The sequence below is a fragment of the Pleurotus ostreatus genome (assembly GCF_014466165.1).
Source record: "Pleurotus ostreatus strain PC9 chromosome Unknown scaffold_2, whole genome shotgun sequence".
Taxonomy (NCBI): Eukaryota; Fungi; Basidiomycota; class Agaricomycetes; order Agaricales; family Pleurotaceae; genus Pleurotus; species Pleurotus ostreatus.
This window is the reverse complement of record NW_023503157.1, coordinates 4034607-4052295: the sequence shown is the minus strand read 5'-3', so window position 1 is coordinate 4052295 and position 17689 is coordinate 4034607. Positions and strand designations below refer to the sequence as shown.

At 48.7% G+C, this 17689-nt stretch overlaps 6 protein-coding genes and 1 non-coding gene across 7 annotated transcripts; 3 read left to right on the top strand and 4 right to left on the bottom strand.

Moving 5' to 3' along the window:
• Positions 1-202: 202 nt before the first annotated feature.
• On the bottom strand, positions 203-962 carry PC9H_004311 (uncharacterized protein; the record flags this gene model as incomplete). Its single annotated transcript, XM_036773896.1, has 3 exons — positions 203-448; positions 499-565; positions 622-962. The coding sequence occupies 3 exons, from the start codon at positions 960-962 to the stop codon at positions 203-205; spliced, it is 654 nt and encodes a 217-aa protein (XP_036635369.1).
• Positions 963-2413: 1451 nt separating this feature from the next.
• PC9H_004310 (uncharacterized protein) lies at positions 2414-3182 on the bottom strand (the record flags this gene model as incomplete). The annotated part of the gene is made up of 3 exons (XM_036773895.1): positions 2414-2653; positions 2704-2770; positions 2842-3182. The coding sequence occupies 3 exons, from the start codon at positions 3180-3182 to the stop codon at positions 2414-2416; spliced, it is 648 nt and encodes a 215-aa protein (XP_036635368.1).
• A 646-nt stretch (positions 3183-3828) lies between these two features.
• PC9H_004309 (uncharacterized protein) lies at positions 3829-4985 on the bottom strand (the record flags this gene model as incomplete). The annotated part of the gene is made up of 2 exons (XM_036773894.1): positions 3829-4193; positions 4253-4985. The coding sequence occupies 2 exons, from the start codon at positions 4983-4985 to the stop codon at positions 3829-3831; spliced, it is 1098 nt and encodes a 365-aa protein (XP_036635367.1).
• Positions 4986-5737: 752 nt separating this feature from the next.
• PC9H_004308 (uncharacterized protein) lies at positions 5738-6622 on the top strand (the record flags this gene model as incomplete). The annotated part of the gene is made up of 4 exons (XM_036773893.1): positions 5738-5928; positions 5984-6212; positions 6265-6361; positions 6414-6622. 4 exons carry the CDS (start codon positions 5738-5740, stop codon positions 6620-6622), a joined length of 726 nt encoding a protein of 241 aa, XP_036635366.1.
• A 90-nt stretch (positions 6623-6712) lies between these two features.
• PC9H_004307 (uncharacterized protein) lies at positions 6713-8250 on the top strand (the record flags this gene model as incomplete). Its single annotated transcript, XM_036773892.1, has 8 exons — positions 6713-6725; positions 6778-7022; positions 7073-7135; positions 7186-7320; positions 7377-7640; positions 7705-7770; positions 7830-8165; positions 8215-8250. The coding sequence occupies 8 exons, from the start codon at positions 6713-6715 to the stop codon at positions 8248-8250; spliced, it is 1158 nt and encodes a 385-aa protein (XP_036635365.1).
• A 6410-nt stretch (positions 8251-14660) lies between these two features.
• Positions 14661-14769, top strand: PC9H_004306. The gene has a single exon. It is a non-coding gene; the product is annotated as a tRNA-Leu (tRNA).
• Positions 14770-14857: 88 nt separating this feature from the next.
• PC9H_004305 (uncharacterized protein) lies at positions 14858-15812 on the bottom strand (the record flags this gene model as incomplete). The annotated part of the gene is made up of 5 exons (XM_036773891.1): positions 14858-14865; positions 14913-15032; positions 15087-15183; positions 15237-15428; positions 15477-15812. 5 exons carry the CDS (start codon positions 15810-15812, stop codon positions 14858-14860), a joined length of 753 nt encoding a protein of 250 aa, XP_036635364.1.
• Positions 15813-17689: the final 1877 nt, after the last annotated feature.

Below are 17689 nucleotides of genomic sequence, written 5' to 3'. Positions count from 1 at the left end.
TTCAGTTGGTAGTTTGGGAACAAGCCAGGTACGCGTCCAGACTCGACGCGCCACTGTGCTTGGTGTTATGTAAGCAGATTTAACTAACCCTGCTGCATTACGAGATGGTCAGAGTTTAAAACGGCGTCGAGTACTCTAAGTAGTCTCTAGTAATCACTCATACAAGAAAGACGACAAATGGTCTGTGAATTATGCTAAAGCTTTAGAAACCATCAATTGTCGATGCACCATATACGGCCAACCCGGTAGTAAGCTCGGTTCGCTTGCTAGACATCCTCGCTTTTTGTTCGAGAATCAGGAATGATACTACCGTCAAGTCCTGCATGTCGGCGGCATCGGGTTGGAGGACAAGGAATGCTGGTAGGACCGTCGGGACTCCATCCATCACCATCTTGCGAGAACCTTGGAACCAAGCGATCGGAGCATCAGGCTCCGAAGCTTTGAACATCTGAAGAGAGACTTAGACAGAAATCGTCAGAAGTTCCATATAATACCGACCGAAAGCTGCCCAACTATGCTAGCATCCCAAACATAGGTATTGCCGTTTTCTTCGAAAGCGGCGGGACTGATTGCACGAAAATAGAAGTTCTTAGTTTCAAGTAGATTGGAATGACCACGTACAATGTATTGACCGTCTTCAGCGGTTTCAGCCAGTTCTTCACTTTGATTTTATCACCGCCACGAAACGAGATCGTGTCTGACAAGAATTCTCTTCGGTGGAGGGCAGCGAGGGGCTGATCGGGTGGGTCATATGGTCGTCGAACATGCATATGTGTTAACTCTAAGTTACTGTCGACGATATATTGTGTCTGCCCTGGATCTTTCAAGTCAAGTGTAATGGTGCACTTCTTGACATTGTCGGGCGTGAGGTAGAGAAGTTTCGATGTCGATGCAGGTTGTAGAACGCCGGGCTCCACGAAGATGCCTGGTAGCGGTTCTACGAGGGTGAGTTGAGATTGCATGAATACGTTGGTGTGATGGTGAACTGTGATCGTCTGTATATACACCACAAAGGCTGTGCATTCATGCTGTGCTAGATACGCCGATTCGTGTCGAACCTTGCACTGCCAACGACTGAGTGAGGGTCGGGGGAGATGCGGGGGTGTTACCAAAAGCTGTTGAACTTCTGCTTATATTCAGGCTATTCTGTTGGGCTGGCGAGGTCGCTAGGTACGGTATCAGTATATCATAGGTCAGTATATTATGGTTTTCCGAAGGGTCGTGAAGCTTACACGGTGGGTGGGGTCCGAGCAATGAAATCGCAGTTCCAACACCGCCGGTGCCGGTGAGGCCTTGAAGACTGGCGCGTGATGATTGATTGGAGGGTTTGGTTGGAGACGGCGCGTTTGAGGACAACCCCAAAGGTTGATTAGAAAGATCCGATTGAATTTTCAAGCACCAGTATTTGACCCATCTATCTATTTGCGAGGCTGTTGATTTGCGCCAGTTCGAGTTCGCGTCGTAGAGGCATTCGAATTGGAGGCCATCACATGACGTAGCCCCTGAGCAGCTCCTGGACTGTGTTCGGCTGCTGTCGCTGCCAAGGTGGCATCGAATGAACGCAGAGTTGGGGTACGTATTTGATTTTCAGGTCCACGAATATCGAAGTCACGGAGTTATACCGGGACAGAAACGAAATCCTCGACTTCGGACAGCCGTGGCCCGTCAGTCTCAACCAATTCTAGGGGTCGTCAGAATGTATAAAGGGAGATAGAGAGAGAGAGTGTGTGTGTGGGGGGGGGGTAGTTCCGCAAGAGAGGCTTGAATTTCGGGAGAAAAAGGTGCAGCCCTCGTTAAGGAAGAAAGGTGGTGAGCTCGAAGGCAGCGGACGGAGTCTTGGACGAGGCGCTGGCAGGTATGGTTGATCGGATTCGGAAGATTCTTTTAGCAGTGAGTACATCTGTAAATGTTAGTCAAGAGTCAAGTGGCGCCGCGGAGGCCGGAGGGGACTGGACCATCAACGTTGTCTCAAGGTCGGGAGGGTGGGGACTCTGCACACGCGCATATTTTCTTATTCAGGCCAAAGGAGAAGTCACAGCGACAAGACTTTCCCTCCGTTCGGCATGGTTGGGTTGTCCGTCGAAAATTGAAATCTAGGTGTTCGATGATCGAAGTTTTTGCTCTGCACGAAGGATACAGAACGGCCGCTGTGCAACGTCAAAGAGACCAGCTAGTAGGAATGGGCATACGAACTCCTGTGAAAACAGAATCTACTATGAGAGAGTGAAGGCGGGCGACTTGTTGACCGGTCACCGGCGCCAGGTAAACTTTACCTGGTAAAGACAAGCTACGGCGCCTACTAATTAGCTTTTAGGGGCCTTGGATGATGGGACACGACAGAAAACTTCATTCGTCTACATATATTACAGCCGCCGCCGAAGGAAATAAATTGAGTTATAGAGTTCATAAACCACTAATCAATGGCTGATACGCCATGTACAGCCCTCCCGCTAAGAAGCTCGGTCCGTTTGTTAGACATTCTTGCCTTTTGTTCAAGGATGAGGAATGAAACGACCGTCAAATCTTGAATATCAGCGGCATCGGGTTGAAGGACCAGGAATGCTGGCAACACCGTTGGAACCCCATCCATCACAAGTTTGCGAGAACTCTGGAACCAAGCGATTGGGGTATCGGGCTCCGAAGCCTTGTACATCTGAAGAAAAAATTAGCCAGGACGCCCAAAAAGGTGTATAGAAGGCGCACCGAAAGTTGCCCTACTATACTGGCGTCCCAGACATATGTGGTGCCGTTCTCTTCGAAAGCGGCAGGACTAGAGATTACACGAGGATAGAGGTTCTTAGTATCAAAGATGCATCGAAGTCTCGACGTCAAAACACGTACAATGTACTGAATGCCTTCAGAGGTCTCAACCAACTCTTCACCTTGATTTTCTCACCGCCACGGAAGGAGATTTTGTCGGGCAATACTTCCCTTCGTTGAAGGGTAGCAAGAGGCTGGTCGGGCGGATCATAAGGTCTTCGGACATGCATATATGTTAACTCCAAGTTGCTGTCAACAATATATTGCGTCTGCTCGGGATCCTTCAGATCGAGTGTAATGGTGCATTTCTTGACATTGTCGGGCGTGAGGTAGAGAATCTTCGATGCCGACGTAGGCTGTAGAACGCCAGGTTCTACGAAGATACCTGGTAGTGGTTCTACGAGTGTGAGTTGCGATTGCATGAGTTCAACTGTAGAGCGACGAACTATGATATTGACATATGATAGAAAATCAATTTATATTCGATCGTAGGCTGGGCACTTTTGCTGCGCTTCAACCACTGGACTCGGTTACGGTGCGCACTTGGTTGGGAAAAAGGCGAGGCCAGGCTGAAATGTCATCTGATTCGACTCCTCAACAGCTCCTGAGGTCGGATACCCGACGCCCGATGCCTGAGTGCTGAGTGAGCGTCCGGGAGACTTATGTCTAATGCTGTTATGTTCTTCCGAGGTTTCTGCGAAGGTGGTTTCACCTCGTGAGTGCAGATTTCGACATCCTTGGCAATCATTGAAGTGGAAGGATAGCGACAGGCGCAGTAAGCGCAGTAGTTCATGATCAATCGATCACAAAGTAATCAACTCGCAGGTGCAGGATCGACCTGGTTACACATGAACAGGATCAACTTCCTCATGCCGCTTTAGCCAAAAGCACAATACATTTTCGGTACGCATCCCGGTACAACAGAGTGGAGTCGCCCCACGAGAAGGTTGTCAAGGAAGACTGAATTTGTCGGAGAAAGTTTCGACTTGTTATCACAGCTGACGAAAGAGTTGAGTAGCCAAAGGAAAACGCTAACGGCATGCTGTCAATTCATGCGACATACTAGGCCTAAAGAAGAGCAGAAGGGTGTAATAACGGAGGCTTTCCTACTCGGATCTCCAATATGCCTAGACTGTTCAACTCTTTGAACACACCGTCCAGTATATCCGGTTGTGACGGATCTTCGACTGTAACGGTGACCCGTCCGAGCGACCCATCCAGGTGGAGACGTAGAACGAAGGCTTCTAAGTCGTCCGAGGAAGTAGTGAAAGGGTGTGCGAGCAATATACTGGGTAGGAAAACCTCGAGATGGGCAAGTCTCGTAGGTACACAGACGGAGGTTATCGTAGCTTTGACGTTTCCCACTTCGTGTTGGGGGAACCATAAGATACACAGATTATCAACGATGATCTGATTCTGGTCGAGGGGTTCTTCTAATCGAGCTGTCAGCTGAGAGGGCTGTACTAAGGGAAACAAAGTAGAGAATACGTACCTATAGTAGGCTCGATTACCAACGTCATCAGAGAGGTTCGGAGGATGTGGAGATAATCGGTGCAATCGTAAACTTGACACACGAGCACCTTCAAGTTCGGCATTTCCACAGTAGTTATATGAAAGGGGAGGTTGCAACATTCGACAACAGTAAGCTCTTCGAGTGCAAGCATCGAGATTTTTCCGTCGTTAGGCGTAGCTCTAGGAGACAACCTGACCCGGAAATCTACGTCTTCAAGTTTTAGATTTTTTAGGGTTGCGGCCCCTGCGCGGAGAATATGGAAGAACCACTTTACGTCGTAGGAGAGACTGGAATCGATGTGAAGAGTAGTGATTGGCGATTGTTGCAGCATGTGTGAAACGACGTTGTAAAGGTGAGAAGAACATTTCAAGGCATTCAACCTAGGAAACGCTTGGAGGAACGATTGTATGTGATCATCATCGCACCACTCCAGTGAAAACGAATCGAGCGTCCCCGGTGCCCCGAATCCAGACATGTCGATCCGCCGAACGTGACAGCACAGATGAGGCGCATCAATCATCAGCCGGCGGTAGAGACGTAGATATGTCAAAGCATTGGACACGACAAGATTGCGGTAGACATGGGCCAGACAAAGGTCGTGCCAGGACTTGCACGTAAGCACGCAGCTCCTGAGTGAGGCTTTGTCTCCTTCTAGTTCATTGAAAACCAATGATAGAAGTTCGGGCGGTAGTTTGCTCGTCGATGGATCCATCTGTGCGCAGCCTGGGTCAGCGGGTGGCTAGAAGCTGAGGCAAATCTAAGTCCTTACTAGTCAGGACTGGGGTTCGGTACTTTGGTTATGATGCGATTGAAGACGATGCGGGGTTAACCACGTACAAGGGACGTGAGCCCAGTAACTTTAAGTTCGAAGGATCGGCGAGAGTGGAACATCTACAGCCTGCGCCTACCCGTCGTCAACCGCGTACTAGGGGCTACAAGCTCAAGAAACTGTACGCCGGCACAGTCGAGAGCGCCGGGGTCACATAGGATACTCGGGGCAGTGAAACCAATCCTAGATTCTGAAATTCCTCGCGTGTTCAAGCAATTCACTCATTGCTAACCCCATCTGACTGCGAACGGGTGAGCCACGTGGAAGCTTGTTCCGTCCAACCTTCGCTTCCTTAATTCCAAGCGTTTCGTGGTCTTCAAGCTTCACGACGCGGGAACAGCCCGAATCTTCCACCACGCAAGTCCTCATTTTTCAAGCCTTGTCGAGCGAGCGGGCTTTTCCAAGCTCTTTCAATTTAATCCGCATGTATCGGCTCTTACAATATATAAAGATGTTCCTGGAATCCTGCCCAGAGGAACTGAGCCCAGATGAATGTACGTCTACAATTTCGAGCTCCTTCTAGAGTCAACATCAACGTCCTACAAAAGGTCTCGTGCGTGGGGACTCCTGACTCTTGCTTCGCATCCACATCGTGTCAGACCGTGTTCCATTGCCACAAACTACGCACTGCAGAAATGGACTACTACCAATCGATTGACCAGCAGATTTCCCAGTTCTGCGAGAAGATCAGGGAGAAACCCAGCTGGCCGTTCAAGGTACTCGATGAATCCAAAGAACTCGCGATAAAATGGGCAATGGAGGCACAGCTGCTAGCCAGCGAGGACGAAATGAAAGACGACGGCCTTCCCGTCGTCCAAGCAATCCAGTACGTTGTTCTTCAACCGTAAATCTGATTATGCTATTGAGCATAGCGACTGAAGTGATCTCAAGGCCGAAGCCAGACGAATTATAACGCTGGATTACGAACTGCGGTTCGAGGTGCAGGAGCCGCTGCAGGAAGGTGTTTCGTTCGACAAGATCGACCACGATGTCACAAATGCGCTCAAGTTCGCGAGGGAATCGAAGTACTACATCGCCCAACCACAGCTCAAGGAGAAGGTCGGGGTGTTCGTGACGGACGACCTGGTCCCGGCATCGTTGCAATCCGAGGTCTGTAAAAGTACCAGTGCGGGATGGCTATCTTATCGACGTAAGGCTGTAGTTATTGCGGTCGCTTGGCGTTCTAGCCCAGAAGGAACCCAAAGACATGCATCCTGGAAGCGGAGGAAAGGTCCAGGATTTGATCCATCCGTCTCTGTGTACGGCCTTTTTATCGCCTCATTCACGTCGCCCTAGATGATTATATCACAGATCCGTACAAAGGAGCCATCTCACCGGTCCACCCAGGCGTCACCCTCCCTCGCTTGGACAACGGAGTGTTCAAAACGAAACAGAGTACCTTCACCGATTACACCTTCGAGTCACGCTACGCCTGGGTTCCCTCCGTCTTCCACATATCCGAGGACGGGCTGGATATTTCAGTCAAATCATATATCAACGGTTTGGGACCTCGAGAGTGACATCCCGATCTGTATCGACTTATCGAGAAGGTGTTCCTCGTTGTGCTCCCACAACTGGAACGCACGAGAGAATGGAAGTACGAATACGAAATGACCCCTGCTGGTAATCATACATTTCTTCATTCTAGCAAACGTGATATCATCATTCATTATAGAGGCGCGTTGGGTGGATCGTACGGATGCACGCGGGGGCACCACCCGCGAAAACTGGCTCAAGTTACTTGACGCACAACACACAGAAAAGGAGGCACAAGAAGAAGCGGAAGCGAAACGTGGCGCAGATTTCGCTGAGCAGCAGGCGCGCGAACTCGGCCGGATTTCTGAGTTTCACTTGCTGGATTGTTCCGCAGCTGCGGTGCCCGAGAAGTATCGAGGCAAAGACTTGAAGGTCATAGTAAAAGTAAGCCTGGTGACTCCTTTGCTTCCGGTCCACTAACTGCGTCGTGTCAGGCCGCGAACTACATACTAAAGCCAGGCCAGGAATATGTAGGAACCTGGCACATGGAGGGGATGGTGCGTTGCTCTTCCATGTCGATCTATCCCGTGTTCTTATTCGCCCCAAGCCCCACGAACAAATTGCGGCCTCGGCTATATACTATTATCAAGCTGATCCCGAGATCCACGACCAAGGGCTCAGCTTCCGGCGCCGAAGAGATGTCGATGCAGATTTTCCTAGCAATGAACTCTACACCCACGATGTCCGTCCCAGCTTCATAGTCGAGGAATATACTAATGGTTTTCATTCTGATCATAGGATTTCAACATTGATTTCACTGAAGAGGGCGACAAAGGGAGCGACGAAGAAGATGAGGACGAGGACGAGGACGCCGATGATCCTGAACCAGAGCATGATTATCCTAGTGACTGGGAGTATACGGAGTATAATGGAGAACGACAACCGCGTTCAACGTCCGAGCTGCCAATTTTCACCGAGCTCGGCACCGTGCCCGCCACCGGGGTAGTTACCAAGTCCAATCACCCCACGGGGAGGATAATCACCTTCCCAAATTGGATACAAGTGAGTATAGGCCATGCTATCTCGTCATGCTCTCACTCACAAGGTCGCGTATGATGTTTACTAGCACAAGGTTGGCGGGATATCTCATTCTGTCTCCGATCCTGCTGCACCGCCTGCAACTAGGAGAATTGTGAGTCCACGTGTCAATAGTTTGACCACGCTCAGTGACAACGCGGACGATCCGTCCAGCTCTGCTTTTTCTTGGTAGATGAAAACCAGACGGACCCCGATGACAATGACACCGCCTTTTACCACAGCTATACCACTTCAGGTTTGGCGGAGATGAACGTCTTATCGTCCTTGGATGTCCCGTGGCAAGCACGGCCGTGCAACATTGCCACTTTGCACCTGTTGCTTTCAGGTGCCTGGAAGTGCCTTGTAGGCAAAGAGATCCCGGCGGAACTACGCAGTTATATAGTCACCGCCGCAATCGAGGGGACCATTACTCGAGAAGAGGCAGAGAGATGGAGACGGGAGTTGATGATAGATAGGAAGATCAAGGCCACAGATTTTAGGGAAACTAGAGTGAGTCGTATGTATTGGTTTATGGTGACTGCTTTCTGACATCGAATAGTTTTGGGATGGTTCATATTCTCTTTGCGAGCATTAGCTACTTTGCATGTGCATCTCACGGATGGTTTCAACTGCATACTACGTACTTAATTCCACGGAATCTATATCATGGTACAACACAATCACCCCATATCACGGTAAACATTCCACAGACCTTGAGCTCAAATATCCGAAGTCGGGTGTCCGAAGTCAAGGTGTTTATACGGGTCATATTTAATCCTAGCTAATAAATATCGAGATTCGCAAATCGCTGGCTCTCAATTATCCTCTTGGTCGCATGCGGTTGGAAATCGCTTGACAGCACCGCGAAGAAAGCCTCAATAAACACTGACATGGTCCGAGTAATGCACACAATGATATCGATTCAGATGACATAGTTTTGAATCCCGAGTTACTAGTATATGTGCCGGCACAGTATGTGATCCCAACATCCCCACGAACTACAAGTATCTTTTGCCCTACACTCCATCGCCTAAGGACCTCTCCAGACCACAGCTAGATGGTAACCACCGCCGATAATACATCCGTTCCTATAAATTCTCCAAAGGTTCTCTCCAATTTGACACTTTCTGCAGCATCAGGCGGTGGTAGGTCGACACCTCGCATTACTAAAAGTACGATGGTGAGACCAAGATGCTTGAGAGTTCCGTGCACAAGAAGTGTGTTTAATCTCTCATAGTCGGTAAGAGTAGGGCTGTGTGCAGCATCCCAGGTCCGTAAATCACGAGTGATCTAGTAATATGTTTCCAAAATAACGCAGGTCATGTTGTCAGTTCGGAGCGAAAGATAACTCGTATGTAGGGTGTTGGGAATTTCTTTCAATGACACCGTGCAATGAGCACCACAGTCTGTTGTCAATATTCTCGGAATATATATCAAGTAAAATCTGTAGAATGCACGAGCTAGTAATAGTTCTCAGTCGTACGTTATAACCGGGCATAACAAGGAAATACATACCTCAGTCGTACCGGTAAGTTGAAGCTGAGACATAAGGATAGGGGATGAAGCCTAAATAGTACGCACTGATACTAATGCGGAAAGGGGAAGTACATAAAAGGAAAGAAGTGAATGAGAGAACTCTCAAAACGAAGTCGCGTCCATTCTTTACAAAATCCATTCGAAAGATCATCGATCATGGCCTTCCGAAGGACACCTCCCCCACAATCCCACAGTAATGCCTATGTACATGTGGCTGGATTGGCGCGATGGCTGGTTACAGCGTAATGCCACGCTCAGGCTCCTTCCCCAGACCTGTAACATCTGGCTTCTCAATATTGTTAGTGGTGATCCTTATCGTTCCTCTGTTGAACCATACAGTACCTTAGACACTCAAAGTTCCGCTCGCAGCAGAGTCGTGAGCGAACGCAAGGGACGGCATCGCCGCGCCGCCCAACCGCACCTCATACGGCAATGATTCTCCTACATTTGGGACAAAGGTGGTCAATGCAGTTTGACGTATATGAATGAATACGCGGCATGCCAGCACTGAATGCAAGGATCACTGGAACCTGTACAACCAGGTTAGTAACCTGGTTAGAGCCCCTGCTGTCACAAACCCTAAACATGCTTTATACTCATGTGGTCATATCGTAGAGCCAACGAGACTGAGCATTGAACAAAAAATGTAGAAATTCAGACTTACCGCTTGTGAATCTCCATGTAACATAACAATATTGATGGTCGAAGCAGCTTCAAGCGTATTACATGGTCACCCAAGGCGAATTGCACCTGTGGAAAGCCACACACCAAAAAGGCCGACAAAATAGATAAGGCCTGCGATACTAATTGAATTTACGGCTGTAAGATAAGCATTATTTCTTACCGTCTTGAATTAACAAATCAAACAGCGATGATGGGTTTATCAGCTGAAAACCATGTAGTCATGCTTTCGACCGCCAAACCCCAAGCTCAGATAGACACAGTTCAGGGAGAGAAACACTCACAGTGCCTGAGGCATTTGACCAGAGTCAGCGTTAAGATGGCTATGATTCCGTGGATAAATGACGGGGTATCCATACCATCCAGTTACGAACCTGCCTCTAAACCCATCAAACCAGTGAACGCGATGAATATTGGTCCATTGGATCCCGAACGGTAACACCTAGTCAGGTGGGGTGTAATGTCCTGCGCAGGAGCAGCTAACAATCGGCTTAATTAACAACCATACAATTGTCGAGGAATAAGATACTTGCATGCCAAAGGCTCTCCGATCGCTGTGGCCGCTACGGCGACACATGTCAGCGCAAGAATAAACAAGACAATAGTAATAAGCCATGTCCTTCCCCACAAAGACCATACTCGTATTACCATTATTGCTTACGGAGCGAGTTAGTTCAAACCTTCCAGGTAATTGTGATAGTAGCTGACCTTCCACCATGCAAATACCGACCATAAACGAGTCTTGCACAACGGGGTCAGTACCAGAGAATGAGGACCTGTAAACGAGTCACGCACCTCCCATGGCCTTGTCAAATATCATGCATTGCTGATGTGACAAACCCAGCGTGATAATATCTGTGAAGTCAAGTACATGAGCCGCAGGGCCAACTATGTTGCCATAGCTCACGGTAGAAGCTTAATGAGAGGTCGATGAACGCCGGGTATCGGGTTGACAAATACAACACAGTACCCATTCCTTTTGGCCTCCTCCAGACAAAGGTGACCTCGTCCTCAAGGGTAGTAAAATAGTCATAAACCTGATAGGATAGATGCATTATTCAGTGTTCTGTTGAACTTGGGACAAGTGGTCGGCCTACAAGCAACGCGACCGCTGATGCTACCTGGGCATTAGTGACAATTTTCGGTGTTGTAGAATAAGCCCTCACCTTCAAGATACTGCTCTCGTAAAGTGGTCAGATACACACCTGATACCGTGAACCTAGGGCGTACCTGTTGTTCCCGACGTTGGAAAAGCCCTCGCAGAATTAGTTTATCCATGTGGATTCCGAATTCCTTGGGGGGTGAGGGTACTATTTCATCTGGACCTCACCTTACGCCTACTCGCAATCTTATGGGTTGTCTCATTAAGCTCGTGACAGCCAACTTATGCTGCAATCACTTAAACTCGACTAGATCATTACATCCCGTCGTCGTTCGTATGGATCGCCAAGTCTTGACAAATACGGTTCAGTGCCACCGATGGAAAGCGCCTCAAAATCCGGATCCTCGATGAAATCCCGATGGTCTCAAAGCTTGGAGACTTGTTTTTCATACTGCTACTTGAGGTAGAGGACGTCCGTGGTGGGGACTTGTATCAACGAGTGCCGCGAAAATCATTGTAATGGATTACACCACTCAACCCCTCCTTCACAGTGAGTGTGCTGACTGGTATTGACAGTCCCAGAACATGCAGTATGAGGAGCAAACAAGAGCGTCCTGAGTTCCACTTGGTCTGAGTGCATCTCGTCAGACAGTGTCATGCTACTAGGCACGAAGGTTGTATATGTCGATTGGCGTAGGTGGATGAATATACGGGACACTAGCACTGAATGTAGACACCATTGGATACTGCAAAAGTCCGGGATGGGGATGAACGGACGACGAGCCAGGGTATCGGTTATACGGCGTCGATCGTCCTAATGAACTACAAGACTTACGCGATCACATCCTAAATTTCATGGTAAGCAGGGTGTAATTACGAGCAAAACGAATGAATCACTAGTTGTGAGTTCCCCATAAGCATAATAACGTTGATGAGCAATATAGCTGTTTGGCGTCCAGCCAAGCAATAAGACTAGGGAATCCAAGAGATAGAAGGCAACAACCGGACACACCAAAGAGGCCAATGAAATATATAACACCTAGGGGTTGCCGTCAGTCACTATCTGTTCATGTCAAAGACTTGAAGGAGTTTACCATCTCGAATGAATAAATCGATGAGCGAGGAAGCGAGGATGTGTTGATGAGATGGGAACCTCGTAAACACGCTTTATGAAAGAGTGTTTAGATGCATAGCAACTGCGACGAGAGACTGCTTACAGTGTCGGATACATCTAACAAGGGTTAGTGTCAAGGTGACTGTAATCAAGGTGAACGCGCTGGGGCAGGGACTTGAACAGCCGATGCTACTTACTTGCCTCGAACCCTATCAATATGGCATAGTCTACGGACATTGCACCGTTCAATCCCAAAGGGTAACATCCTGACATATTGGGTGCTATACCACGCATGGAAATGACTATCGGTGAAGCACCAATTGAGCATCAGAACCGCTTGTTTGGAGGAGGTACTTACACGTTAAGGACTTTCGAGATAGCCCGAGAACCGTAACACCCACTATCAAGGTTGCTATTGTCAATATACATAAGAATACTGTCATAAATCATGTTCTTCCCCATAACGACCATACTCGCATGATCATGATTACTATCAGTGTGTTAGGATGTACGCTCGCCAGGCGATAGGCTCATTGACTGACTTTCGGCTACGGCGATGCCAATTAAGAACATCCCTATAGAACCAATGATCAGACAAGGGGGTGAGGATAGTTGTACCGCAGACTGACATCCCATGGCATGGTCAAGGGCTATACATTGATCAACCGGTAGTCTGGGTGTAATCCTAACTAGTACGTCGAGGGCGTCAATAAAGAGAACCAAGATTGCGAGATACTCACCGTACAAGCTTAGCACTAGATCAACAAACACAGGGTAGCAGGCCAGAAAATACAGAATGGTTCCAAGACTTTTTGGCTTCGTCCAAATGAAGGTGACTTCGTCCCCGAATGTTACGAGATAGTCATAAACCTAGGGCAAGTTAATCGGAGAGCACCAAGTTTAGATGATAGTCTTACAAATAATGCAAGCGGGGAGACTACCAAAACTCATCATCATAACAAGTTCCTGATTTCTTTTATACGATTCTTACCTCGAAGGTACTAAGTTTTCATAGCGGTAAGAATTTATTCCGTAGATACCAGGACTCTGTGCGTACCTCTTCTTGCCGAAGTTGGAAAAGGCCTTGGAGGGTTGGCCTCTCCATGTAGACGTGGGGGATCAGTGGCAAGCGCAGCCCAGCCTTTGCTCGCTATCTTATACGATAAGGGAAGCCATTATGCTTCCGCCGCACGGAGCATTGACGCTGCCTTCGTTGGATTGATTAAGCTTAAATAGGAAATACTGGTACCACTGCCAGAGGAGGCATGCGTTAACGAGCATCGTTTCAACAATCAACACTGATAGGTTGACCGCCAGTGATTAGGAGCCAAGAACGCTGGTATGGTACAAAGCTTCGCTTGCTAGTGGAGGGTCGTTAACTCAACTCGGGTGGGCGCTTTGGCACTTTGAATTGCGATGAGCAGCAGCTTCTAATAGAAGACTGGAGAAGTATTCTTTCGCCGAGTTTAAACTTGTTACCTGCAGGGTGGTGAGGGGTATAAACCAGAAACGAGGCACATAGGACGTACTTCCAGCAACCACAAACCGTAAAGTTTATGTTCACGGAGAAAGCGAGCACATGTGGTTGAATCCCGAATAGCAGAACTCACATATGACCCGTTCACCGAATAGTTAGCTCACTGAGCCTGAGTGACACAACGGGGAGTTACCGAGCCTGCTATTATGGAAGCCTACTTGCAAGCACCTTGTAGAAACAGTAAACTACGACGTATGTAAGAATGGATAAGCAAAGTTAGAATAGGAATAAGCTCACCTCAGTATATTGCGGGGCAATAACTGAGGTGCTCGGAAACGAAACAACGCATATATAAGCGCGAGTCGTGCGCATGAATACACAATCAGATGTAAGTACGAGCGGCCGTGATAAAGAAGTGAAATGAGACGGTAAACAAGTTGCGCGTGGCGCGAACTTGCATTACCTATTTTGGTTGGCCAGCATCCGCATACGGATACCCGACCCTTTTGGTTTGCGAGGAGCTCACCCTCTGTTTGCTACCCCAACACACCTTACGTGAAAGTCAAGAAATTCGGAAATATGTCAGCAACAAGGGTAGAGCTAACAACAGAATTAACTCACTGCACGGGAAGAGTCGCATATCCCTCCCTATGTGATATCATCGCCTATCGTATATACGTCGTCTTTGCCAGTCCAAACGCCGCATATAGCTATTGTGCGATACTTCTTGAGTCGAGGGCGTCGACAACCTCTCATTTGAAGCCTGTAAATAGCAAGACGGCCCGTCCCGATGACAACCTTCTCGGACTCTTTGTACATACTGACCATTATTTGCAAGTTGAGTTGTGCGGCACTAGTCGCAACGACGTCCAAACTGGACTCTGATCGATGTCGCAGCAGTAGGGGCATGACCTGAGCACAGATCTCCAGAGTATTCCAGGGCATATACTGACGCATGAGTAGTCTGTCGAGGTGGACAAAGAAAGAATTGATCCATGTGGTAGACACCGGTGGACGATGCGAAAGAAAGACGCGGCGTGACCGACATTGGATAGATCTAGCGCTCGCGTATGCACAAGGCGCGACAGAATTCAAGGCAAGATGGCCGAGCGGTCTATGGCGTGTGACTCAAGCGAGTAGCTTGCCTGCACAAGCAGGTTTCTCATCATCGAAAGATGGCGGGGTTCGAATCCCCCTCTTGTCAGAGTTTTTGCTAGTCGAAGCAACGAAATAGCATATACAGCATACAGCTACAGACTTACAGTGGTAGAATGGCCTGGTGTCCAATGTAGCTACAAAGCTATGGTAAAACAGATGGTTCCGCGCTATGAAGGGAGTCTCGAGCACATAAAAGAGGAAGCTGAGTCCACGCAAAGACAAAAAGAAGGCATATAGGCAACATCAAGAGTATTATGCTCCCAATATTCATCACAAGATCGTTAGATTGGAGCGAGGCAACGACGAATCCTGAGAAAAGCGTAAGCATAAGTATATATCCCGGGGATCCTGAATTATGCAAACCTAACGCAGCCAGGGCTGTAGCGATGCCTACCGTAACAAATGGATACGCGATCAACACAAATGTACAGAGAACCTTTGATCGAGTCGCCATGAGTGTCTAAAATAACAGATCAATTACGCAGGGCAGATCAACCAAGCGACGACACCTACGCTGCAGAACCAAACAGGATCACACTTCAGAGTGATGAAGATCATGCCCGAACCGACAATCAGCGAGCCGAGCGTGATACCGAAGGACAAGAGGAGGAGCAAATACGGTCCACGTCGCGTGTAGTTCAGTAACTCCTCCACCGGCGGAGTGGTTCTAATCAACGCGGCCGTCGCACCAACCAGGAGGCCGGCCTACTTGTCCTCAGTGAGCACACACTCGAGAGGATACGAAGAACTCACGACGACGGTAGTGGTAGTGGTACGTTGGGCGAGGCGGTCTTTGTCATGTGCCCACTTTTCTTCCGAATGGCAGATCTCCCAGACACTGTCAAGGTTGTCGTGTCCAAAGCTTATCAAGACTGCCATTCGGAATGCGAGAGTTGCAGCCCTGTCCCACGGCTTGGGGTAGCCAAATTCACATTCCCAATGGTCAGGCAATGGCGGCAATGGCGGTGGGTGCTTGACGGCGCAGAACGGAGGGTCATCCAGGGAGACGAAGGTTTGACTTGTATTTCGCCTGCGAGGAGGACACAGAGGTGGAGGTCTATGGAAGAGGATGTCGGAGTGGTTGTACATGTTGGGGGTCTGGAAATGGACATTCGTTCTACGTCTTAAATACGTATGGGAGGATGGTTGAGGATGGCCACCAGTCACCTACTTATAATAATACAAGCTTAGTAACCCCGTTGCTGCGTTCAATCATACTGTACTGATATTGTCAATACAACCTGATGGGCCATAGGTAAGTCAATGGAGTCAACAAGCGTGTTACGAGCGACCCACCAACATTCAGAAAGCATCGTTCCCAGAAAGTCATTTTTTGTGAGTGCCTTGGCATTGATTTGGTGTCGGCGGTGGTAGTTTAGATGCGTCGCTGGCCACGGTCAACTGGACATCGATCATCACCGGTCGGTTGATGAATTGATCGTTAATACCATGAAAATCTTGCGTATTTTCGTTCAGACACTGTGTAGTGGACCCCATGAATGAAGATAGATGGAATTTAACAAGGCAATGTGTCAGATATCGGAATTGGGCGAGATTGTTTTGGAAAGGGGGTCTCGCTCTCAATCTCTGATCTTGGCCAGGGCCGGCGTCATGAATGAATTCTTGCCCGAGCAGCGTCCATCGCGAAGTCCATCGCGCTTTCACAGGCATAAACGCCATAGTATCTCTTTTTCATTTTCTGACATGCCCTCATCTTTCGAGGACTCGGATGACCTCAAGAAGTGCACCGAAACGACTCGAACACAAGAGGAAACGAGGGGAAATAATTGAGGATATCCAGGCGGTCCATACGGTCAAGCGGAGTGGATAGGCCGACTCAATGAAAGGAGATTTACGATCTTCGTTGACGCCGCAGGGCAATATTCAACAGAAAAGTTGTACTTGACTTCAGGTATTCCCACGATCTCCCATCCACACAACCACAATACAGCATGTCCGCGATGTTTCCGCGCGGGTCAAGTAGCTCCGATTCATGGCTCACCACCATTCAGGTTCGTGACCATGTCGGCTTGATCATCATTGATTCATGAAAGCACGGTCAAAGCACGAGTCACTTCTCTTCCGGTCAAACCCAAGCATCCTGGCTGGAGTTGTCGGGTTGTTGCCCGATGGCACCTCCTCAAGCTCAAGTCTCAAAGGACACCAGGACGTCTCATTCTGCCCCTGCTTCGAAGGCCACCAAAACTGTTAAACAATTGCAGTCGCCGCCGTTTGAATGGCGCACTTACTTCCCGCAGTCGGGTAACGCCCATAATCCTTCTTGGTGCTATCAGCTGAGGCTCTTCACTTCTCACTAGGTGACAAGCAAAGAGCAGACATGAGTTTTGCTCATGTTCTTCGACATATAACGTAGCCCCCCCCATCTGTTCTCCTGATTTCTCACTTACATGTCTCCCTGGAGGTCTCATCGACTGATCGCAACGAGAGTAGGTCACGAACAAGACTCCATGGCTGCCGAGAGCACTGCTACGAATACAAACAATAATCCCGTGCCTGACATACCCTCTCACTGGAAAGATGACTTTGCACTTCCGGAACCCCTTCTCACGCTCGCCGGATTCCTATTTGTATCGGCACTCTTGATAAGTTTGGGGCACCCCTCCCTAGAGCCAGTTTGGAAGATTTGCCACACCAGCAAAAAGGAGTGGACAGAGCACAAAGACCGACTCTCGGACAGGATCACCAACGTCACTGTCGTCGTAAGTATTCCCGTGACTTAAGCCACCAATCATTCAGCCTAATTGACCCTTTTGTCGTTGAAGGCTGGCTTGATGATAAGCTCCACGGCCGCATTTATTACAACTGAGCCTCCAGTTGGCGGTTTACTGAATTATAATCAACGAGGACCATACCTTTTACTACTCCTGTCATTCGGAGTCACACTGGGTGGCCTGATCGTCGGGTCCGCTATGGTTTTCGTTATGGCGAAGTGCGAAGCACCATGG